Here is a 22,313-nt window from a genome sequence, read left to right on the forward strand (position 1 = left end):
TTTCTTTGTGGCCCATTCGTAGAATTAACTTATGTATCTTATTCTAGCTAAAGTACTTAAGCTAGAGTAGTTGAGAGTTGTTGGGATTGTTAGTAGCTAGTGTAAGGTTGCTTGTATGCTTAAGTCTAAAGTCTAGAAGTAAGGTCAAATAGTGACTAAGTTTAGAGTCTAAGAGAGTGAGTATGGTGAGTAGAAGAAATCTACTATATGAATGTGTATGTGTGCTTTGTAAGGAGTGATCCAATCAATTATCAATGTAGAAGATTATAGTAAAATGGTTTTTGTTCTTTCTCTCTAAAGACAATGAAACCGTAAATGAGTGTGAAAGATAGAGAGATTGTGAGAATTTCAACAAGAACTCTTCTCCGCCTTCTCGCTATCATCTCCGTCGTTGAAACACGATTTCTCCTACTTGCTTCTCTCCGTGCTATTAAACGAATCGAAGATGATTTCTGAAGCTGCAGATTTGTTCTTCGCTTTGAGGAGTGAAGGTATTTTTCCCAGCTCAGATTCGTTAACACTGTTGCTTGATCATCTTGTGAAGGCGAAACAATTCAGAGTGACTATAAACGTGTTCTTGAATATTCTGGATTCTGATTTTCGTCCGAGTAAGTTCATGTATGGGAAAGCAATTCAAGCTACCGTCAAATTGAGCGATGTAGGTAAAGGTTTAGAGCTGTTTAATCGGATGAAGCACGATAGAATCTATCCCAGTGTGTTTATCTACAATGTCCTTATTGATGGGTTATGTAAAGTGAGAAAGATGAAAGATGCAGAACAGTTGTTCGACGAAATGCTTGCAAGAAGATTGTTGCTTCTTTGATAACGTACAACACGTTGATTGACGGATATTGCAAAGCTGGGAATCCGGAAAAGAGTTTTAAAGAAGATGATAGATTTTTGGACATGATAGATTTCGGTTTATTCTACTGGGTTTTGGTTTGGCATCGGTTCGGTACAGTAAACCACAGATAAACCACGAAATTCAAAATTTTGGGGACCAAAGTCTCAAACTTTTGATTTGGGGGGGGAAACTGGAGTTTAACTTCTGATCTGTGTGGACTGCGGTCGAGGTCCGAATTCTGTGTAGTTGTAATACTATATGAAACTTCCTATGGGGACACAAGTCGTTTTCCCATAAAAGGATTATAGTCTGGATATTAACCAGGAATTATATTTATTTTAAAATCAAAAGTAGTATAATTTGAAGAAACAATAAACTAACATGACCTTCCTCGATAAGGAAGATGCCAAACTCTCAGGAAAGCTTCCGTCTTATTATTGGTAAAGTGATTTTTATTATAGAGAGATAGAAAAAAAAACTCAGCATTCGTAAATATATTTACACATACGGTCAGGAGAGCGTGGAATATCAGAACAATAGAAATTTCGTATGGGAATATTTTTTGGCTTGTTAGGCAAATCCATAATTTTCATGAAGCATGTGAATTTCCCAGTGTCTCCACATTTTCCAGGAAAAGGTTTTTTGAATTCGCACATCCGTTTTTGCTTGGATTCCACCTCTGTTGTGTTATATAAACAAAAAAATATTGATAATTAACATGTAAAATATTTAGATAAACAATTGATATTACCAAAAAAAAGAAGCTAAAATTACCTCTAACATGGCTTAAAACGAGGAGTGTCAGAACACAATAAAACATAAACGAAACACCACTTTTCATGACTTATAAAATGATAAAAATATCGTCTCCCTTAGCTACAAAAACCTATAGCTTGAAATATATTAGTTTTCTTTGTCAACAACACCCACTATTAAGATACTAATAGACAATACAAATATATTTTGCTATTAATTAGGCAAAGTACAAATATAAAAGATAAAGGTGGAGCCAAGTCTATGTGAGCGGTGGGATCGGTCTTTATTTTAGAAAAAAAATTTATATCAAATTTAATTAGAGAAAAGTTCCAATAAAAAAAACTATCTATTTTTTATTTGGATGTTTAATATAAAAACTTTTCAGATGGAATAAATACCTCATTTTGTTATATGTGGTCTAAAAATATTTTATGTTTGAAATTGAACTGTTGGTGAATTCGAACCTACAACTTTATAACCGTTAACGCAAGTAAGGAAATGAGGAAGAGAAGAAAAGGCTAGAAATTGAAGTTACTTATAGCAGCAAATGAGAGGGAAACAGTGCTTCGACAGTTCATCGTTTTGCCTTGGGTTAATTGCGATGATTTTTGGAATAGGGAAGAAGTAGCTTGCAGTAGTTTAGTGATATGTATGTTTTTTGAATTTGTTTAGTTTGTTGTTTGAATGCCAAAAGGAAAACAGTGTCTTTAGTTAACTCTAAATACAAAGTACATTTAAAATTTAAATTTGGACTCAAACTATAAATAGTTTTGTGTGAATTACCAACCTATACTGTCGACATCAACAAGGTTCTTTCCTTGTTTGTTAATAATCACTTCTAAGTACCTTGTTGAATGAATCTAAGGTTTTTTGGTCTTTGTGACAAGAAGAACACACTAACAATTCTTCTGACATGCATATGATCATTAGTTTTCTTCAAGTGTACATATACTTTTCTTCGTCATAAGGCCAAATCCTGCTTCTAAGTTCTAACTAAAACAACTTAACAACATTAATTAATGGTAAGGAAATAAAACACAAGTGATCACGAGATTTGACAACAAAAGCTGCTTTTAGTTTCGTTACATTACATCATCATCTCAATTTCTAGATATTCCTTTCCGTAATTTTTTTTTTTGTTCCGTAATTAGGCTAGTCTCTTGTTAACTCATGTCGCAATGTGTCTGAGCTTCTCCTATCTCCAAAGCTTTCTTCTATCTCTTTGACTCTCGCTATACATTCCCATCATTTATATATTGAAATCCAATATTTCTATGTTCTTTTCTAAAATCTTCGATCGTATAGTCGTAGATGTCTAGGTTCTTAATATGTAATTAGAGTAATTTTTTTTTTTGTATAAATGTAAAATTTATTCACCAAAAAAAGACGGTTGTACAATAAATGCAACTTCGAGAGTTGATTGGTTTTTTTTTTTTTTTTTTTTTTTTTTTTTTTTTTTTTTTTTTGAGAGTTGATTGTTTTGAAAAAAGCTAAACTGGAGTATTAAAACGAATTAAAAAGGAGGAAAAAGAATTGAGTGATACGCGTGCGAGTGCTAAACTAGTATTGTAGCCCCCCTACGTACGCGTTTGTAATTAGAGTTTTCCTTTGGCATTCAAACAACAAAATAAACAAATACAAACAACTTTGTCCACACTTGAAAAAAAAAAAAACAAATTCAAAAAACATACATAACACGAAACTACTGCAAGCTACTTCTTCCCTATTCCAAAAATCAGCGCAATGACAACAATGAAACCTCCCCAAGGCAACACGATGAACTTTCGAAGCATCGTTTCCCTCTCATTATCAGCTATAACTTCATTTTCCAGCTTTTTCTTTTCTTCTTCGTGTTTGTTCACTAAACTAGTGTTCATAGTGGTGGAACCACTCACAAATTGTTCATTTATTACCCCTTAAAGAATCTTTAAGTACCTTGATTTCGTCTTTCTGCTGACTTATATCATCTCTTGCCTTCAGTAAGTTCAGCTTCTACCAACCATGTGACTCATCGTCATCTGGCCAATCGAAAAACCAATGAACAGCTCAAACACTCTTCCATAAGAAGTAGTTGGAAGAAGTGGGATTTAGAGAGAAAAACTAAGAGATGCTCAGTGAGGAAGCACAAAAAGGTTTAGAAGAGCTTTCCATGGCTCTGATACCATGAAAGCTTTTTAATTTTTTTGAATTTGGGGTTGACATATTGGCCTAATTTGGTTTTATTATTACAACAGAAACCTCTGTTTTAGTTGGAGTGTCTACTTTAATAATATACGTGCGGGGTTTTATATTTTAAAAAAATTCTACATAGAATATTTTGTTGTTTTTATGATATATTTTTTAGTGTATTAGATCTGGATTCACACGTACTTGTAGAGATATTTTTATAAAATTGTTATATAGATTTTAAAAATATAAAATATATTATTGTGTTAGTGAATTTCGTAATAGTATATATATTATAAAGTTAGACTAATGAACGAAATTCAGTTGCGTTAGTGCATAGTTATATTTTAAGATCCGAACCTACACTTTCGTGCGAAATTATATTTAAGATAAAATAAGCTTAACTTTAGTTTGAGTTATTTCATATATATTAGCTAGGCTTAACTATTTTAAAACGGGAAACCTATCACGTCATATATCTATCATAAATTCTTCATCCCATAACCCGTCTCTTATACGTGAAATAAAAATATTACGATCCCGTATCCGTCATAAATAGAATATGTGTAACCGAAAACGTATGTACATGGTTATGTGTGTAAACAAATTTGTTTTATATAGTTCTCATAACCCGAACTCATACCAGTTGGGTATTTACTTTGATTTTTAATTTATGTTCCCCTCCTATCTCGTCTCGTAATTCCTATTCTCATATCATTTTATTAAAATTATGTTCTAAATTCTTGTTTGCTTACCTTTATATACCATACAATACTAACTGTAAATTTTGCAGATTAATATGTATGCTATTAAAGTTACAAATATATTTTAACAAATTTATTAATGTTTCTTTCCTTAGCTAAAATTTGTATATTCTTCTTTTCATTGTTTAATCATAATTAATTCGATTGGACTAAAATTAAAAATTTGAGATACATCTATAAAAGGGATCTGCTATTGCTGCACAATTTGTTTGAATGCAAAATATATAATTAATTTATATTATTTCAAACATTGTGTGCAATATATTAGGGATTTATTTAAGGAACATCTGGTTAAAAAGGAAAAATTAAAACATAAAATATTTTGAAATTAATATGTACAATCTATTGTTTAGATATTTCCAAACTTGCTCTAAACAAAGGCCATAATGATAATTACTTTAAATTTATTATTATTTTATTTTAGTTCATAGTAAATATAAATATTTGTTAATATCTAATATCGTTTTTTAGAAATTATGAAATAAAATTTCATTTTATATTTCAAAATTTGTGAAAATATTATAACAAACTGAATCTTGAAATATTTGTATTTAACTTTTTATGAAATTTCAAATTCAATCTTAAAATCCTCTATTGATAAATCTTTTTAAACGATAATGTTTTTAATTTTTACTACTAGAAAACATGGCATATTCCAACAAATGTTTCTAACAATCGAATTTTGTTGGAAATTTCCAATGAATATCCCATAAAATTAAGTTTAGTATTATATTTGTTAGAAATCTATTGTAAATTTCCAACAAATTTAAGTTGTGGCAAGTACATCACATAATTTATAGAAAAATTGTGGAAATTTTCCAACAAATACTATATTGTTGGAAATTCAGTGCAAATTTGCAACAAATTATAATGGTGACAATTACATTGCATACTTTGTAGGAAAGTCGTTGAAAATCTCCAAGAAATATTATATCGTTAGAAATTCATTACAAATTTTAGTTGTGGTAATTACGTTGTATAATTTGTATGAATATTATTGGAATTTTCCAACAAATATTATATATTGTTGGATAGAACTTCTATCATAGAAGCAATAACTTTTAAGTTGTTGGAAAATTCTAACAAAATATTTGTTTTCTACTAGTGTATCTTGACACTCCAAGGCGAGGAATCCATCAAGTGTGCCTAATGCAGTGGCGATGACATAGTGTCCACCAAGAGGAATGAACTCAAGTTCTGAATTAGAAGGATTATATTATAGAGGTTTCCCTAAAAAAAACAAAAAGTTAAAAATTAGTGGGATTCCGAGATCAAGTATTAATCCACAAAAACAAAGATGGGAAATCAAATGCTTTAGAAAATATATGAAAGTAAACTAAAAAGCAGAATTAAAATACAATTCCTGACCTGAGTGGTGTAATAAGAAGGATACACTTCGAATTGAATACTGAGTGGTCCTCCCTCCCTGAGCTGATACTCCAACTCTTGATGAAACATTGATACACCATCCTCACCACCATAGTCCGCTATGTAATCATAGATAGAATGAACATCACAAATGCTTGGGATAATTCTCTCACATCCCTGTATCAAGGGAAAACAACATTAATTCAAGGTTAATTTAACAAAGAGAGAAGACAATGAAGGAGAGAGAACATTTTACCTCAGTCGTTGTGCTCTCATCCAGGAAAACCTGCTCCTCAGTGATAGGACAATCTTCTTCGTATATTGTTCCACTCTCTCTAAAATGATGGGCAAGAGCATAAACATTTAAAATTCCAACTTCATTATCTATAAAAGGACCAACTACACCGTGTTCATCGTAATAATGCCTCGGCGTGGAATTCATTAACTCCTGGATAGACAAGACTTTAGCAATATTGATAGAAGCCTGGGTTCCCAACCATTTCTTCATCTTTCGAACCAATTGTTTGAATTAAAATGATATTATTTTAATTTTTATCTTAGTTTTGTTTTTTGATATCATTTTAATTAAAATGATATATCATATCTTTGTTTTTCCATTCTCATTGTTTAACAATTTTTCATAAATTAATTTTAAATTTTCGGTCATAAATAATAGGATAGAGAAAATGAGTTTAACTTTTTATAAACTAATAATTACTTAATAGAATTTTACTATTTTTTATTTAAATATATTAATTTTGTGATTTCTATTATACCCTTAATGAATTTATTTAAAAACACTAAAGCCCAATGGCATTTTATGTAATATTTTACTCTTCATAAGGTTGTTTAATATCTAGTGATTCCCAATTAATAGTATAGATGAGGGGAATCAAAAAAATTATTACTGAAGGTTGAAGCCGTGCACCAAACAATGTCTTTCCAAATTGAGAAGATATTGTATAAGCACAAAAGGTCAAGCCTCCCGAGTGTAAAGGTGGAGACTAAAACATTTCTTGATGCTAATCCTAGTTGGACGTTTGGAATACTTTTGTCGACTTAGGCTTTGGATTTGACATCTATAAGAGACTTAATCTTAATGATGTTACATGTTCTGATACTGTCATTGGCCACATGCGTTACCTCATAAGAGAAAGTTTCTTATACTTCTTCTTCAGTTTTACAAAAATACTAGATACAGGACCCGCGTTTTACGCGGAAAAGGTTGATGGTCACAATTTTCTATATCAGTAAAAAGGGTTGAATTTTTTGTATTTTTCAATAAATTTCTTTATATACGTACAAATTAGTGTTTTTACGTCCGACCTGAACCGTTCGGCATGATCAGTTAACATGCGATCCGTACACTTCTCTGGTTTAGGTTTAGTGGCAATGTCCGGTAATTTTTCTTTTTGGCTCAGATGTCTGGTTTTTTCAAAACCGAATAAAAAACCACAAAAATCTGCCATTAACCCGTAACTTGATGAGCCGGTTGAACTGACCGGGTAAAATAAATAATTTGATTTTGAAATAAAATATAGGATTTTAGATTATTTTTTTTTGTATTCAGACTCCTTGAATGTGTGGTTTATTTTCCTTCTCTTATGAGCTTTTCCTGTTTTAATATCGCCATCTTCTGCTTCAACTGGCTATTCTCCCGGGATAGTGTTGCTCGTGACTGAAGAAGTGAAGCCACTCTCACTGATAAATCCGCTTCCACCGTCTGTTACATTTTAATGTCTTTGTCACTTAAATATAAAAATAAATGTCTGTTACATTTTAATGTCTTTGCTATTTAATATAGATATCTAATGTACTCACCAAAAAAATATAGATATCTAATGTTTATATGGAAAAAATGTAAGGCGGTTGTATATTTAGTTTGGAAGTATTAGTTACTTGATAAGATTTGCTTAAGGTTGGACATAGCCTCTGTTACATTTTAATGATCTTGCTAATATAGAGATAAAGGTGGTCTCGTAGTCTATGTTACTAATATTAGTTACGTAATCATTTGCTTAAGTTTGTGATATATTTATTTTAGAAAGATTTGTTGCATAATTATTTGCAATTTTAATTAAAAATTCCTTTTGATTAGTAGGATATATGTGTGTATAATATTAATGGCAAATTCTGTAAATAGTCTAATAAAATTTGGGCAATTATTTAAATAGGTGACAAATCATTCTGAGAGCGACACGTCAGCATGACAATCTTGTTAATAACACGTCAAGGTAAGGTTTATTTTTTAGAGTGTTTCTCTATTAATATATAAGGGATTATTTTGACACATGTCACAAATAACAATGCCACTAATAATACATATATGTCCTTATACAATAAGAGATTAATTATACAATAATGATTTAAATTCAAAGAAAAATAGTTTCGGATTAAGAGTAAATTGGGAAGAAAAAAAGTCACATTAAATTGAACATTTTCTGTAAAATGGAGAGATATTAACTCACAATCATATTTATTTAATAATCAATAGCTATCTATGTGGAAGTCGAAACTAACACAATCGAGATTTGTCTAAGGTTTTATTTTAGGGATACGATAAACGTGAATTCTCAAAGAACAACAGAAACTATTGTAACCAAAGATGGTGTTCTTGATCTTATTGATGAAAAGAGTAATTTTGATCGTACAAAAGTTTGATCGTAAAAGAAAAAGATGTTTGTGCTGTGAGAGCTTTGCGTAGTTTAAATTCTAGAGCGATATTGCCTCCCTTCTGCGAGAGCCTTGAGTCTCTTTATGTAGGGGTGATAAACCGCCTCTCCAGCGATATTCTCGGAAGATTTCCATTTATCTTGAAGTCGGCGTAGAATATCGCGATTTAGGATAGTTTCCTTATTCTTCGGAGTTTTTTGGACGATTCCCTGATTTGAGTTGATCCTTCGTGATTCTTCTTTATCATTTCCGGGTTTATCGGAAATGATCCTTCTTTTTCGGAAATGATGCCTTGCTTGGAAATGATACTTTGAAGACGAATATTTACTAAGTCTTTACCTCGGGTGATGATGAAGACTTCGCCTCGGAGAAACTTGTGCAATCGGCTCGGGTACACAGGAAGGACTTGTTCGGGTGTCCCCGAGGCGATGGGCTCAGGTACCCCGAGGCGACTGGGCTCGGGTACCCCCGAGGCAACTGGGCTCAGGTACCCCCGAGGCAACTGGGCTCGGGTACTCCCGAGGCAACTGGGCTCGGGTACTCCCAAGGCAACTGGGCTCGGGTACTCCCGAGGCAACTGGGCTCGGGTACCTCGAGACGTCTCGTTCGGGTATCCTCGAGGCGATGGGCTCGGGTACCCTAAACTGATTAGATGGATAACCCGAGGTGGATGATGCTATGCCCCGAGGTGATCACTGAAAGACTCCCGAGGTGCTCTAAGTCTGGCTCGGCGCCAAAGGATGGAATCCCACCCCAACAATCTACTTTGGCAAAAACATTTTTTTCTTTAAAGCACGACATGTTCTTTTAGTTATGGATATATTATAAATTTTAACAGTCATATTGACATCTACATACACGCTCGCCAGGCATACCCCAAGCTAAACTTGGACGGTCAGAACATTCGCAACGTATATTACGATTTTTTGGCGCGCTAGGAAGCTTTTTCATGTCACTTACGCAAGAACTCTTTCCATTATTTCCGCATTTTCCAGGGAATGGGTGTGTAGTGTTGCACCCAAACTTTTTCATGGCGTCAGCTTCTATTGTGTTATCAACCACAAAAAAGTTAGGCTATGAAAATATATATACAAACAATTGATAACACAAAATAAGAAAAAAATTACCTTCAACATGGCTTAGAATAAGAAACATGACACCACAAGAAACCATAAACAAAACCCCATATTTCATGACTTCAAATATAAACAAATCGTCTCTTTGAGGTTCAAAAATTTGTGGTTTGTCTTACTCTCGTAGAAAATATATAAGTTTTCTTTGCCAACAATCATCATAATAAATATACTCAAAAAGATAAACTTATATGTGGTTTTTTTTTTTTTTTTTAATGGTGGAGCCAAGTCAACGAGATCGTTGGTATCGGTCATTTAATTAAAAAAAAAAAATTAAAATTTCAAACTGAAATAAGCTTTTCTTTTTTTGTTATTTTTTGTCAAGTTTAATTATCTTAAGTCCACTTCCTTTGTGGTGTGTACTCTCCTATCCCTTTCATCCTTTGCCTCTTAGTATATATTAATTTGCTTTCTTTGTATAGATAGAGCTTTGATATATTCCGTGGAAATTAAGTCTGTAATTCTCAAAGCATCTAATCACAATAATTTTAATCTTAATCAGATGACCAAAAACAGAAGGTAATATTGCATGTTGTGCACAGTAAGACTTAAAAAATTTCATTCGGACATGCATGCATATATAAAAAGAAGCAATTTCTCATTTTCTTTGATTGTTTCAATAATTTCTTATGAACATCAGAACGTGTACCATGTGCTTTTCCTCGTCATGATAAGGCCAAACCCTGCTTCTAACTAAAACAACATTAATCTATAATTCACATACTTATCAAAAAAAAAACATTAATCTTATACATAAAATAAATAAAACACAAGTGTGCAAGAGCCTCAACGTGTGTGACGTGTGTCTAAGAGATCACGAGATTTAACAACAAAAAAGCTGCTAAGTTAGCTTACATAACATCATTATCTCAATTTCTAAATATTCCTTTCCGTAATTAAGTTAGTCTCTTGTTTACTCATGTCGCAATGTGTCTCAACTTCTCCTATCTCCGAAGCTTTCATCTATCTCTCTCTATATATTCCCATTATGTATATATTGAATCTAATCTTTCCCAAAATCTCCGATCGTAGACGTAGATGTCTTCCTTGATTATGAAAAGTCTCGGGTCCATTGTCTCTATCATTACAAGAATTTTCTCCTTTCGACGCGGTCGTTATGTGTCTAATCCAAGAACCACAACACATATAAGCTACTTCAGGATGTCTAGGAAACGTCCACTCTCTTTGCAGGTTATTTTTCTTTCTTTAGACATACATGCCCATTCCGCCACACGCAACAGCTGAAATCATAGGCATGACCATTTGATTTTCGGTTCGGTTTCGTTTGAATCCTCTAATTTGGTTTCGATTATATATGATTGTTACCAAGTTGGAGCCAAAATATATTCAACTTTGGTTTGTTTTTCAAATCAAATCGATACACTCATAAATAAATTTAGTCCATAATTAAGATTATTTTGATTTTTTTATTATCATAAGATATAGTGGGTGATTGGTTGGGCTGTAGCTGTAAAGTTTTTGCTGCAGAATTTTTGCTGTAACTGTGTTGGCTGTAGTTGTAGCGTTTGTTGCTGTAGAATTTTTGCTGTAAGTGAATTGGTTGTAGCTGTAAGTTTTTGGACGTAGGTGTTTTAAAACAAAAATATATTATTTATAATAAAATTTTATTTTTACTTTTTAAAGTAAATAAAATTGGGTATATTATTAATTAAAATTAAAATAAAAACAATAAATATTTTTTTTTAAAAATCCTAGTCAAAACACAAAAGTCTACGTATTTTTGATAATTTTATTTTTAGAACTTATATATATATTTTTTTTAGAATTTTTGTTGATAATTTCTAATTTTCATATTTATCTAATATTAATGTGAATTAAAACTTCTACAGCCAAAAAATAGGGCTTTAGGAATTTACTCTGCTACAGCCTAAAGAAAAAAAAAAGATTGTAGCTTTTAAAAAACCACTACAACACGATTGACATATAATTTCGGCTTTAAAAAAAATTAATACTGTAAGGTGGACTTACAGACCAACCAATCAAGCTCATATATAGCCAGTGTTCAAGAAAGCGCTAGGCGCTAAGCGGGCGGTGACCCAATGCCTAGCGCCTAGAACGCCTAATCGGGGCCTAGGCGATTTTTTAGGCGGTTTAGACATTTATAACATAAAATTTTATACATATGATATTATATATAAAAGTTATATAAAATATCTATATAAAACTAAAAATTATGAAATTATAAACAAAAATTAGATAAAACATTTATTTATATTTATATTAAACAATATATGAATATTTATAACTATATATATAAATAAAACTCTAATTTAAATTGAAAAAATACATTAAACAAGATCTGTGTAATTTTAGGCGGTCAAAGCGGTTATCTAGGCGTCGCATAAGAGCCTAGCGCCTAGTCGGGGCCTAGGCGACCGCCTAGACCGCTTTTTAGAACATTGTATATAGCTATTTGAGTACTAAATTGTAAAATGGCTCTATAAATATTTTTGGGTATGGTAATAATATGGCTTAGATCTTCATCCCTATATAATTGGTCACATAATTGTGGTTACATAGATGCATTTAAAAAAAAAATCTTTTAATTGAAAGTATAACAAGATTAGCAAAACGAAGGATTTTTTTTTAAACGAATGACTATACAATGGTCTAGCTTTCCAAATGTCTACGATTTAGAAAGCAGATATATGCTGAAATAATTGGTTTATAAAAATGTACGCTAGGTACCATGGTTTGTCTCGATTTAAATGTCAATTCGTACACAATCATCTAGCTTTCATGTGTCCACAATTTAGTAATGATCATTTCGACACATCGTATGTACGATACTATTTTTCATGTATATATCCAAAGTTTCTCATAAGAAAACTAAAGTTTTTGAGTTTGACATCCGCGGAACGTGGACTACTAGACGGTTGAGCTCAAGGTCAGAATGTGTTGCACCGGTTGCGTCAAGATCGTTAGGAACGCAATCTCCAAACTCCGAGGTAACAACTAATTAATGCTTTGCTTAAAATTTAAAAGACAAGATTAGATGTAATGAATTTGATTAAAATTATAGGAGTTGATTCAGTGGAGGTGGATAGAGAGTTGGGAAGAGTAAGAGTGGTGGGTTACGTTGACAGAAACAAAGTGCTCAAAGCCGTGAGGCGAGCCGGGAAGAGAGCTGAGTTTTGGCCATACCCTGAGCCTCCACTTTACTTCACATCTACTCAAAACTACTTCGTAGATCCTTCTAAAGAGTTTAAAGAGAGCTATAACTATTATAGGCATGGCTACAATGGTACGGAACAACATGGTAATATTCCCGTAGGTTCTCGTGGAGACGATAGGGTTAGTAATATGTTCAATGACGATAACGTTAATGCATGCCGTCTCATGTAACTACATGCATAACGACTTGAAACTTGGGAAAAAGTAAATTATAATTATATGATACTTCACTTTAAAAAAATAAAACTAAGAGAAGTCCGACGTTCTCTGCTTGTAAATAGGAAATGTCATTTTATATATTATGGTTAAAAATATAATTCACTATTGTATACTCTCTCTGTTTTATAATATAAAATGTTTTACCTAAAATCACACACTTTAAGAAATTTAATTTTGTTTTTAAAAACTACTATCATTTAGTAGTTAATTTAAGAAATTCAACCAATGATATAAAGGACTACATAATATAAAATGTCATAAAATATCAAATGTATTTAAAGTTGCATAAAATTTTTTAAAACATCATTATATTAGCATCACCTTAAAAATTAACGCTAACAAAAAAAAACCGCGGATACTTCTTCGATTTAGGTTTAGTGCTAATATCCGACAATTTTAAAGCCGGAAAAGCTCAAAACAATATGTTTAACTCACGATTTGATGGTCCACTTGAACCGGCCAGATAATAATTCACGAGAATTCATTTGATTTAAAAAATAAAATATAAAATCTTAATGTATTTCAATTATTTTAGTTATATATAATATATTGACTAAACTATTCAATTCTTGATATCTTAGATTTTCAATATAAATTGGTTGTCCTGACTTTGCGATGTTTTATTAGTTTATTTCCGTCATTGGTGATCGACTAATATCTTAGTATTTTTTGTTCGGTTTTAGTTAGATTTAGAAAATTTAATCACTTTATTATTATTATTATTATTATTATTATTATTATACATTATATTTTTGTTAAGTATAGTATGATTAGTTTTAGTTTATAAATATAAAATCATATAAAATACATTAAACAAATTTTAATCAACTAGATTTGTGACCCCGCGCAATGCGCGGGATTTTACTTATAAACTATTAACAATATAAACCGTGAATATAAATATATATATTGAATTTTAAAAGATAAATCTATAATGACATAAACCTATTTATGAAATGATATATAACATAGATTTTATTGAGAATAATGTTTCTCTTGAAAAAAAACAACAAATTTTTAGGTAACACGTGGTAAAAAATTAGTTGAAAAAATTCAGAGAAATATAATACAATCTCGACCATGTCATGTTCATACATTTTTTTGAATTTAGTCAATTTCTCTTGAAATTATTTCGCTGTCATTTTATTCGTCATATTCTAATATGCAGTCGTCCACCTCGCGACATTTTATCTCTTTTCACGTTCTTTTCGTTAAAATAATTGATTAAATTTTTGATTCATTATAAACTTACATTAAAATTATATTCTCTTTATCTATTTCATTTTTATATTTTATTTTTTCTTGTCTATTATAAAATGTTCTTTTTCCTACATATTAAATTTTATATTTGGATTCTTCCTATTCTCATACATTGCATTTTCCATGAAACATTGCACTCTTACGTTATTGTTTAAAAAAATCTTGTATCTAATTGTACTTTTAAATCACAATTCTTTCCTTAAATATATTATACAATTTTATATATATTTTATCTTGATTTTGGATACATACTTTTTTCTTGAAAAATAGATATTCTTATTTCGTGTAATCTAAATTCTATAGTTTACTATCATATAAACTTTTTTTAATCTAAATATTTTATAAATCTTGAAAAGGTTAATGTCTTTCTAGCGTGATAACATATTTTTTTGTTTTCTACTTCTCATATATAAATTATATGTATTTGAAAATTATCTATATGCTTCTAATTTTTATTCATATTTTTATCTTATATATTTTTGTGCTGTGTTTTATTAATTCATTAACTTCTATTTTTGAATGATCTATTTGTATATTAACTTCTATTCACATATTTTTGTGGGGAAAACCGCCATTTTCAACCCCAACTATTTGGGGGCGGGTTTTTCCAACCCAAACTAAGGTCCCCCGTCAATTTCTACCCAAACTCAAAACTATTTCAAATTCAAAACATAAACTAATGAAAATTAGCCGATTTCAACACGACAGAAGACGGTGTTAGTTCGGGATTTAACGGCTGCTGAGTCAGCGATATCGTGGCATTGACGTGGCGGAAAAGCGGCCATTTTCAACCCCAACTATTTGGGGGCGGGTTTTTCCAACCCAAACTATTTGGGGGCGGGAAAAAATAAAACGTCGTCGTTTTCACTGACGTGGCTTCTGGTCAATGAAAACGACGTCGTTTTATTTTTTTCCCCTTCAAACAATGAAACGACGTCGTTCTAATTTTGGGGAAAAATTAAAATTAGGGTTCTTCATTTTCTCTCGAAACAGAAAAATGTTCGTCGATTTTATGAATTCACAGGCACTGTAAACGGAATCTGAAAGAAATGTAGCAATAGCAAGAAAAAGCAAAATTTGTTCCTGAATAGTTTGGTCTAGCAATTGTGTCCGTCTAAAGATTTTGTCTTTCTTCCTGCAGTGGAATCATTGTACAGACATTCTATCTGGAAACTTGTCTGAAATCAATTGTGTTTATAGTCTCGTGACCTGAATCATCATCACTATAATTCACAACAATTTCAATCCGCATAACAATTCATGAACTCTAAAGCTATGGTAACACACTGTCATTCATTAAAATTTCAACTCGACACAAATGGAGACAATACCATATTGTTTTAGAAATCATACAACCCCCAAGATCCATCACATGGTAAGTAATACACAGTCGGACTATCGAATGATAGATCACCTTCGATATATAAATAGTTTTTCTCTCACGACCCAACTACAAGATTACATGAATATAGCAGCGGCTTGGGTTTTGAATTTAAATTAGTTTTGAGTTTGGGTAGAAATTGACGGGGGGGGGGGGGGTCTTAGTTTGGGTTGGAAAAACCCGCCCCCAAATAGTTGGTGTTGAAAATGGCCGTTTTCCCGCCACGTCAATGCCACGATATCGCTGACTCAGCAGCCGTTAAATCCCGAGCTAACACCGTCTTCTGTCGTGTTGAAATCGGCTAATTTTCATTAGTTTAGGTTTTGAATTTGAATTAGTTTTGAGTTTGGGTAGAAATTGACGGGGGTCTTAGTTTGGGTTGGAAAAACCCGCCCCCAAATAGTTGGGGTTGAAAATGGCCGTTTATATTATATTAAACAATGTTATTGTTTATGAAAAAATATTTTCTTTTATTAAAAGATGATAATATAAAAGTATGTGAAATTTTTTTTAATGTTTCTTCGTTTAATAAATAAATTGAGTGGAAGTTTTATAAAGTCATATATATAATTTAAATTTTGATATCAATCAAAACGATTTAAATGGCAATTTGGTTTGAAATGCACCTATTAAATGTATTGGGTAAGGGGTTCGAATGTTTTTGGTAACATTTTATACCTATTAAAAATGTATGATGACGTGTACGCTAATGTGTCGCCTATGTGGACACTCTAGATGGATAGAAAACTCTCTCATTATATATATAGATTAATCGACGGTTGACCCGGAAGGTAGTCCGGTTTACCTAAACCGTCTGGATCGGTTTAAACAACATTGGTAATCACTAATCACATAGATAGCAGAGTGAAAGGGGAAGGAGAAGGTTGAAGCTCGTCTTCTCTGCAAAATACATTTCCTTGTTCGGTTTTATCCACAGATTTTCGAATCCATAGAGAAGAAACATGAAGCAATGTGATCGTAGTCTATCTCCTTTTGTTACTTCGTTATCATCTTCTTTCGTTGCTTCTGAATCTGATTCTGAAGATTCTTTATGGAATGATTTCACTTTCGATTTCTCATTCTTGACATCCGAAGACCACAAGATTTGTCCCAATGATGCGACCACTGTTCCTAAAGGTGATTCTTTTTTTTTGTCTTTCTTCAAATGTTATGGTTTTGTTCCTTGTTATGAGTTTCTTGAATCCTTTGGAGAGACTCTCGTATTAAAATTTTGTGGTTTTGAGCTGAGAGTAGTGTAATGTGCTCTTCTATGACACTTGTGAATGTTTTCTTTGGAATTCTTGTAGCGAAAGAATCGGGGCATTCGGTTTTTGGAGTTACTAGTATAACTCCAGTAGCTAGGAGTGCTGACATAGCTAATGATAACTCTGGTTTTGATGGAGTAGAGGGACGGTTTTCTTGCGGTAAGGACGAGTCAGCTTGTTCGGGAAAGTTTCTGGTGAGAAAAGATAGCAATTGCAGTCCAGTCTTCTCTAAAGTGTCAGCGCCGCGGATTGAATGTACCAACGGTTCTGGTATTGACAAGAAGAATCTGTGCAGCGCCAACAGAAGTGTACTATCTGAGAAATCTTCGATACAAGATGACATTGTGGGGGATTCTTCTTGTTGGAGAAGAACACGGTCTCATAACACTGTGGCATTAGGTGTCAAGTCTTTGAATTTCAGGCGTTTTAGCGATGATCAAAATTGTCTCAATGGATTAAATCCTTTGGCACCTCAGTATATACCCTCCAATGGTAAGAAGAACCTAGACAAGAATGGTAGAGTCTTTGAAGAAAATTGTAGTTTTTCTGAAGCTGGCATTGAACAAGGTTCCAACCAAAACACTAGAAGAAGCGTCCTTATCCATCATGTAGATGAAAGTTTGGGTTTGGTTTCTCAAGAGAGTCTTTCCAACACTATGAGCGTGTTAGATATTGACAAAGAGTTCCAAAAGTCTACAAAGCTGGATCCTTTGGCTCCTGTGTTTGTTCCTGCTTGTGCAAAACTAAGTGCCTTCGTTCGTGAGAAGCATGGTGCAGCGGATCACATGATAACTATGGAGACAAATGTTGGCTCAACTTCTGGCTTAAGTTCTTCAGACAATATGTTGCTTTCTAATGTAAAGGTTGAGACACATTCTTCAGAGGTCCACGGCAGTTTAAAGAATCGATACTCTAATAATGCTCATGAATGGGGAACAACATTTTCATTCAACCCTCAGCTTCGGTTTCAAGTTCAGATTTCTGAGAATACAAAACTGGATAGGTCCAGCAACAAGTCTCGTGGTCGGAAGAAACTAAATCCTCTGGCCCCTCAGTTCTCACTAGCAGATAATAAACAAAAAGTATATGGCTGTGAGAAAAAACAAGCTGCAAATGATTTACCGGCCATGGGGAATGGTTCCGTTTTGATCTCTCCAATTGGCTCATCTTCAAGCGATGTGAGAGCTTTATCTGACTTTGGCGATAGACACCGCTGTTCCACATCATCACCATCTCCAAAAGTGGATGTTAAGAAACTCCTTACGACGATTCATGGACTGTCAGAGTTGCTAACACATGTACACAGTTCAGAAACTTCAGATTTACCAAATGAGCAATATCTTGATCTCATCAACTGTACTGTGCAGAATCTCAACTCTTACATCAATAACAGAGTACAGGAGCATACTGGGAATCATTCAAGCGCTGTTCACAGTTCATGTGATTTATATTCGTTGCCTTATATCCGTAAGGTATGTTCTCTTGACAAGTTTAAGGATCATCGAAGCATTCTTAGATTTTTAAAGCTTCAGGGTATTCAGAAAACATCTAAACACACATGAAAAGGAACATTTTGCGGTGTATCTCTACTATTCAGTTCCAAAGTTTTGTTTACCTTCCCTTAAAACATTCAACTAACTGTTTTGTTTTAACAATGTTCGCTTTCACCATATTTCTCTAAGATTCGATATGTTCTCTATAGCAATCGATTAGAGACCATCAGCCACCAAAGGCGAAAATTACGAGTGCCAGTGTTAATGTTAAAAGGAAAGAGAAGTACTCCATGGTCTCAGGGGATATGGTACCAGATTCACATTTTCAATTTGGTGTGAACAAAGAAAATGGCTTTGGCAAGGTAGAATTAGTCTGTACTTGTATACTTACAGACATGATATTGTGGCGTATTTCAAGACTATCGGTTTGACAATGTGCAGGCTATAGGGAATCATCATCAAACAGAAGAGCAAATCAATCTAGGTGTGTTTTAATAAAAGCTTATGGCTTCAGGCTAAAGCAGATAGGTCTTTGATGGAATACGAAAAACGAAACATTTCTTTCAAAAGCAAGATCTTGAGCAATTAGTAAGAAGTTATAAGGTGCATCAAATCATCCTAGTTCTTATTTCATAGCAATAATGTCAACGATCGATTACTCTTTCTATGAGGTCCTCTTGAGCGTTTGCTTTTGATTTTGCAGGTTAGTGTGTACAAATTCAAGCGGCTGAATCTCACAGCACAGCCTTAGAGTCTAAGGTCTGTGTACGGAATTTACGAGGCGGTGTTACGAGCTAGAGAAGTTTTGCTAGCGTGTGTAGATAGAAAAGAGTGACACTCATGTCAATTCTAGAGAAAGACTTGAATCTGAATTATGTTATGTTGAAACGCTTTATACACAAATGTAGCTAGCTTTGTTTCTTGAATCAATTTTGTATTTTGAAGCAACGTTTCAATGAATATATGTAAAGAGATAACAACATTAGACATAAAAGTCTCAAATTATAGATGTGAAGCAACATTGTTTATGGCTCAGAGGAAGAGAAAAAATAGCCTTAAAAGTGGAGTAACACAGATAATGTTCGAGAAAATTGCTAACTGAATCAGAACTGAAGCAACGGAAAAAAAGAACCACCGGGAGTTTCTGCAACTCAACCTATGTAGTGAGTTCCATAATGGCGGAAACAATATCTCCGTCACTGGCTTTAAGAGCCTTAACAGCCTTGGTCCTCGATACACCAGCTTGAGTCATCACAAGATCAATGTCCTTGGCTTCAACACCAGTCTCATCAACATCTTCATCGTCTTCCTCCTCTTGTGCAACCGTGGCTGCTTCAGAACCATCGGTGTTGGGGATCATAGACGCAACATCAGGCATCTTGAACTTCTGAGCAGCTTGTGCTTGAAGCTGAGAGCTCATGTCATCAATCTTAGCCTCACCAAATATCACATAGGTCTCAGAATTGGGACTCTTGAAAACATCCGGCTTCGAGATGACAAACAACACCTAAAAGATACCATAACATATATAATCAAACATCGTTATACGATAATGAAAACAACAATAAGAGAATTATTACTTACATTCTTCGATCTCTTGATAGTCACTCTGCTAACATCAGTGACAGGTTTCATTCCCAGCTTCAACATCGCCTTTCGGCTTTTCTTCTCGCTCCTACTTTGCTTAGAACTCTCATTCTCACCAGCTCCTTCACATAAACACAAACAACAACAACATCAAAACCCTAAAATCATAACTCCAAGCAAAACAAATCTAATCTTTCACAAATGAGAAACAGATTCCACAAAATCAATCACAAATCCACAAAATGATTTCAGAAACCAAGTCCATTAATCAAAAAACAATCAAATCGAGAAAAAAGAGTAAAATACCATCTGCAATCTCATCGTCGTCGTCATCAACATCATCGTCGTCTTCATCTCCATCTTTCACATCCTCAACAACAACATCGTTCTCCTTCTGCTCCACAACACAAAAAAATCGTCAAAATCGAAAAAAAAATAGTCTCTCTTAAAAACGAGAGAAAACGAAAACGAACCTGGAGCTTCATTTGCTCTTTAATGGCATCCATAAGAGCCTCCTCATTCACTTCCTCGATAACTGGTCCTGGCATCTTCTTCTTCAACCTCTTATCTTCTTCTTCTTCGGAAAAAACAAAAAAACGAAAACCCTTAAAACAGCGCAGCGAAACTAACCCTTTTTTCAGTTTCAGTGGCGATGAATATAAAAGAGGGCGTAAGATAGTGCTTTGGGCTTACCCTATTGTTTAATGGGCCTTGTAGATAGCTCGTTAAGGTTTCATTAATTAGCCCATTGGAGCAATAAATACATTAGCCCAAATAATTCGTTTTTGGAAATATATTAGCCCAAATAATTTTGTCCAATGTCGGTGTGTTTTCACTTGCATTGGTAAACACAAAGACAACCGATTTTAGTGCATGGATATCAGAGTCGTTTAGCTTAGAGACAAAATTTGATAAATAATTAATTCAAAAACAATTTGTTTTCTATTAAGTAAAAAGATAAATATATTAAACATATATAGCTGAAGTTGTAAAAATTCACGAAAAACCGGTCTCTGCTTTTGTCTTGCGTGTGGATAGATTAGTTAACTTCTTAGACAGGAGAAGGAACGAGCTAACCGACATTTAAAACTCGACATATGAAATAGCGTACATGCAGCAAGAAAGAACAAATTGACATGCATTTAACAATAGCAAAACTAACACTAATTGCTGATTTCAAAAATTGGAGAAATTTCAACACACTATAAACATATACTCCCTCCGTTTCAAAATATAAGGTGTTTTGGAAAAAAAATTTTGTTTCAAAATATAAGTCGTTTTCAAGTTTCTATGCAAATTATATATTACTTTAATATTTTATGATTATTTTTATTATGCAGTATCTTTTATGATTGGCTGAACTTTTAAAAAGTAGATCTTCTTAATCGGCGTACTTTTAGTTAAAACGCCTTATATTTTGAAACGGATGGAGTATTACACAATTTTAATATATTTATACATGTAAACAAATACTCCCTCCGTTTCGTTTTAGTTGTCGTTTTAAGGTTTTCTCACACAAATTAAGAAAACATTAAATTTTCTGTTTTATTCTTTATTAATATATCTTATAAAATTTTTCATTGGCCAAAACATTAAAACACTAGGGATAATACTGGAATTTTTATCAAACATTTGCATTGAAAACTTAAAATGACAACTATTACGAAACAAAATTTAAATCCTAAAACGACAACTAAAACGAAACGGAGGGAGTATATGTTAAATTACTGGATTTATATATACATGTAAACACATGAGCGTTATTAATGAATCTACTTAAGATCCGGAATTTTTTTTGACAAAATCTGCTGAAGATCCGATGACAGTTCGATAAAATCCGGTGAAGATCCGGTAAAAACTCGACGAAAACAGGTAAAATTCCATTGAAAATCTTATGAAACTTATTATTCCAATAATATTTCGGTGTCTAATTGTGCTATGTTTGACGGTTTAGGATACAATAGTCGTAATATATGTTTAATTTGCAGTGTGTATACAAATATACAAATGTTAATAACATTTTATATATGTGTTTACATATATACAAATGTCAATAATGCTCTATATATGTGTTTATATATGCATACAAATGTTAATAACATTCTATGTATATGTTTATATGTATACAAATGTTAATCGCTTCTTATATAAATATAAATATATATATATATATATATTTATATGTATACATAGATATAATAACTTAACA

General features: G+C 32.7%; 4 protein-coding genes across 7 annotated transcripts; 2 read left to right on the top strand and 2 right to left on the bottom strand.

The window, feature by feature from the left end:
• Positions 1 to 9,373: 9,373 nt before the first annotated feature.
• LOC9310698 (putative defensin-like protein 225) lies at positions 9,374 to 10,075 on the bottom strand. The gene has a single exon (XM_021023661.1). It carries the CDS (start codon positions 9,601 to 9,603, stop codon positions 9,403 to 9,405), a length of 201 nt encoding a protein of 66 aa, XP_020879320.1. The 5' UTR covers positions 9,604 to 10,075; the 3' UTR covers positions 9,374 to 9,402.
• A 447-nt stretch (positions 10,076 to 10,522) lies between these two features.
• On the top strand, positions 10,523 to 13,216 carry LOC9310699 (heavy metal-associated isoprenylated plant protein 44). Of its 2 annotated transcripts, none has more exons than XM_021023145.1 (3): positions 10,523 to 10,895; positions 12,598 to 12,673; positions 12,760 to 13,216. In XM_021023145.1, exons 1-3 carry the CDS (start codon positions 10,743 to 10,745, stop codon positions 13,068 to 13,070), a joined length of 540 nt encoding a protein of 179 aa, XP_020878804.1. In that variant the 5' UTR covers positions 10,523 to 10,742; the 3' UTR covers positions 13,071 to 13,216. The 2 variants fall into 2 exon arrangements, with proteins under 2 accessions (XP_020878804.1, XP_002872516.1); XM_002872470.2 differs by having other exon boundaries at positions 10,535 to 10,895; positions 12,748 to 13,216.
• A 3,339-nt stretch (positions 13,217 to 16,555) lies between these two features.
• LOC9308586 lies at positions 16,556 to 19,499 on the top strand. Of its 3 annotated transcripts, none has more exons than XM_021022517.1 (5): positions 16,556 to 16,896; positions 17,067 to 18,496; positions 18,707 to 18,879; positions 18,959 to 19,120; positions 19,221 to 19,499. In XM_021022517.1, the coding sequence occupies exons 1-3, from the start codon at positions 16,722 to 16,724 to the stop codon at positions 18,854 to 18,856; spliced, it is 1,755 nt and encodes a 584-aa protein (XP_020878176.1). In that variant the 5' UTR covers positions 16,556 to 16,721; the 3' UTR covers positions 18,857 to 18,879; positions 18,959 to 19,120; positions 19,221 to 19,499. The 3 variants fall into 3 exon arrangements, with proteins under 3 accessions (XP_020878176.1, XP_002872517.1, XP_020878177.1); XM_002872471.2 differs by having other exon boundaries at positions 16,557 to 16,896; positions 18,727 to 18,879; XM_021022518.1 differs by having other exon boundaries at positions 16,557 to 16,896; positions 17,166 to 18,496; positions 18,727 to 18,879.
• LOC9308587 (nascent polypeptide-associated complex subunit alpha-like protein 4) lies at positions 19,492 to 20,738 on the bottom strand. The gene is made up of 4 exons (XM_021022520.1): positions 20,578 to 20,738; positions 20,411 to 20,498; positions 20,102 to 20,226; positions 19,492 to 20,024 (listed from the first exon to the last, which is right to left on the bottom strand). The coding sequence occupies exons 1-4, from the start codon at positions 20,650 to 20,652 to the stop codon at positions 19,674 to 19,676; spliced, it is 639 nt and encodes a 212-aa protein (XP_020878179.1). The 5' UTR covers positions 20,653 to 20,738; the 3' UTR covers positions 19,492 to 19,673.
• Between the last annotated feature and the right edge of the window lie 1,575 nt (positions 20,739 to 22,313).

This window comes from Arabidopsis lyrata (assembly GCF_000004255.2).
Source record: "Arabidopsis lyrata subsp. lyrata unplaced genomic scaffold ARALYscaffold_6, whole genome shotgun sequence".
NCBI lineage: Eukaryota > Viridiplantae > Streptophyta > Magnoliopsida > Brassicales > Brassicaceae > Arabidopsis > Arabidopsis lyrata.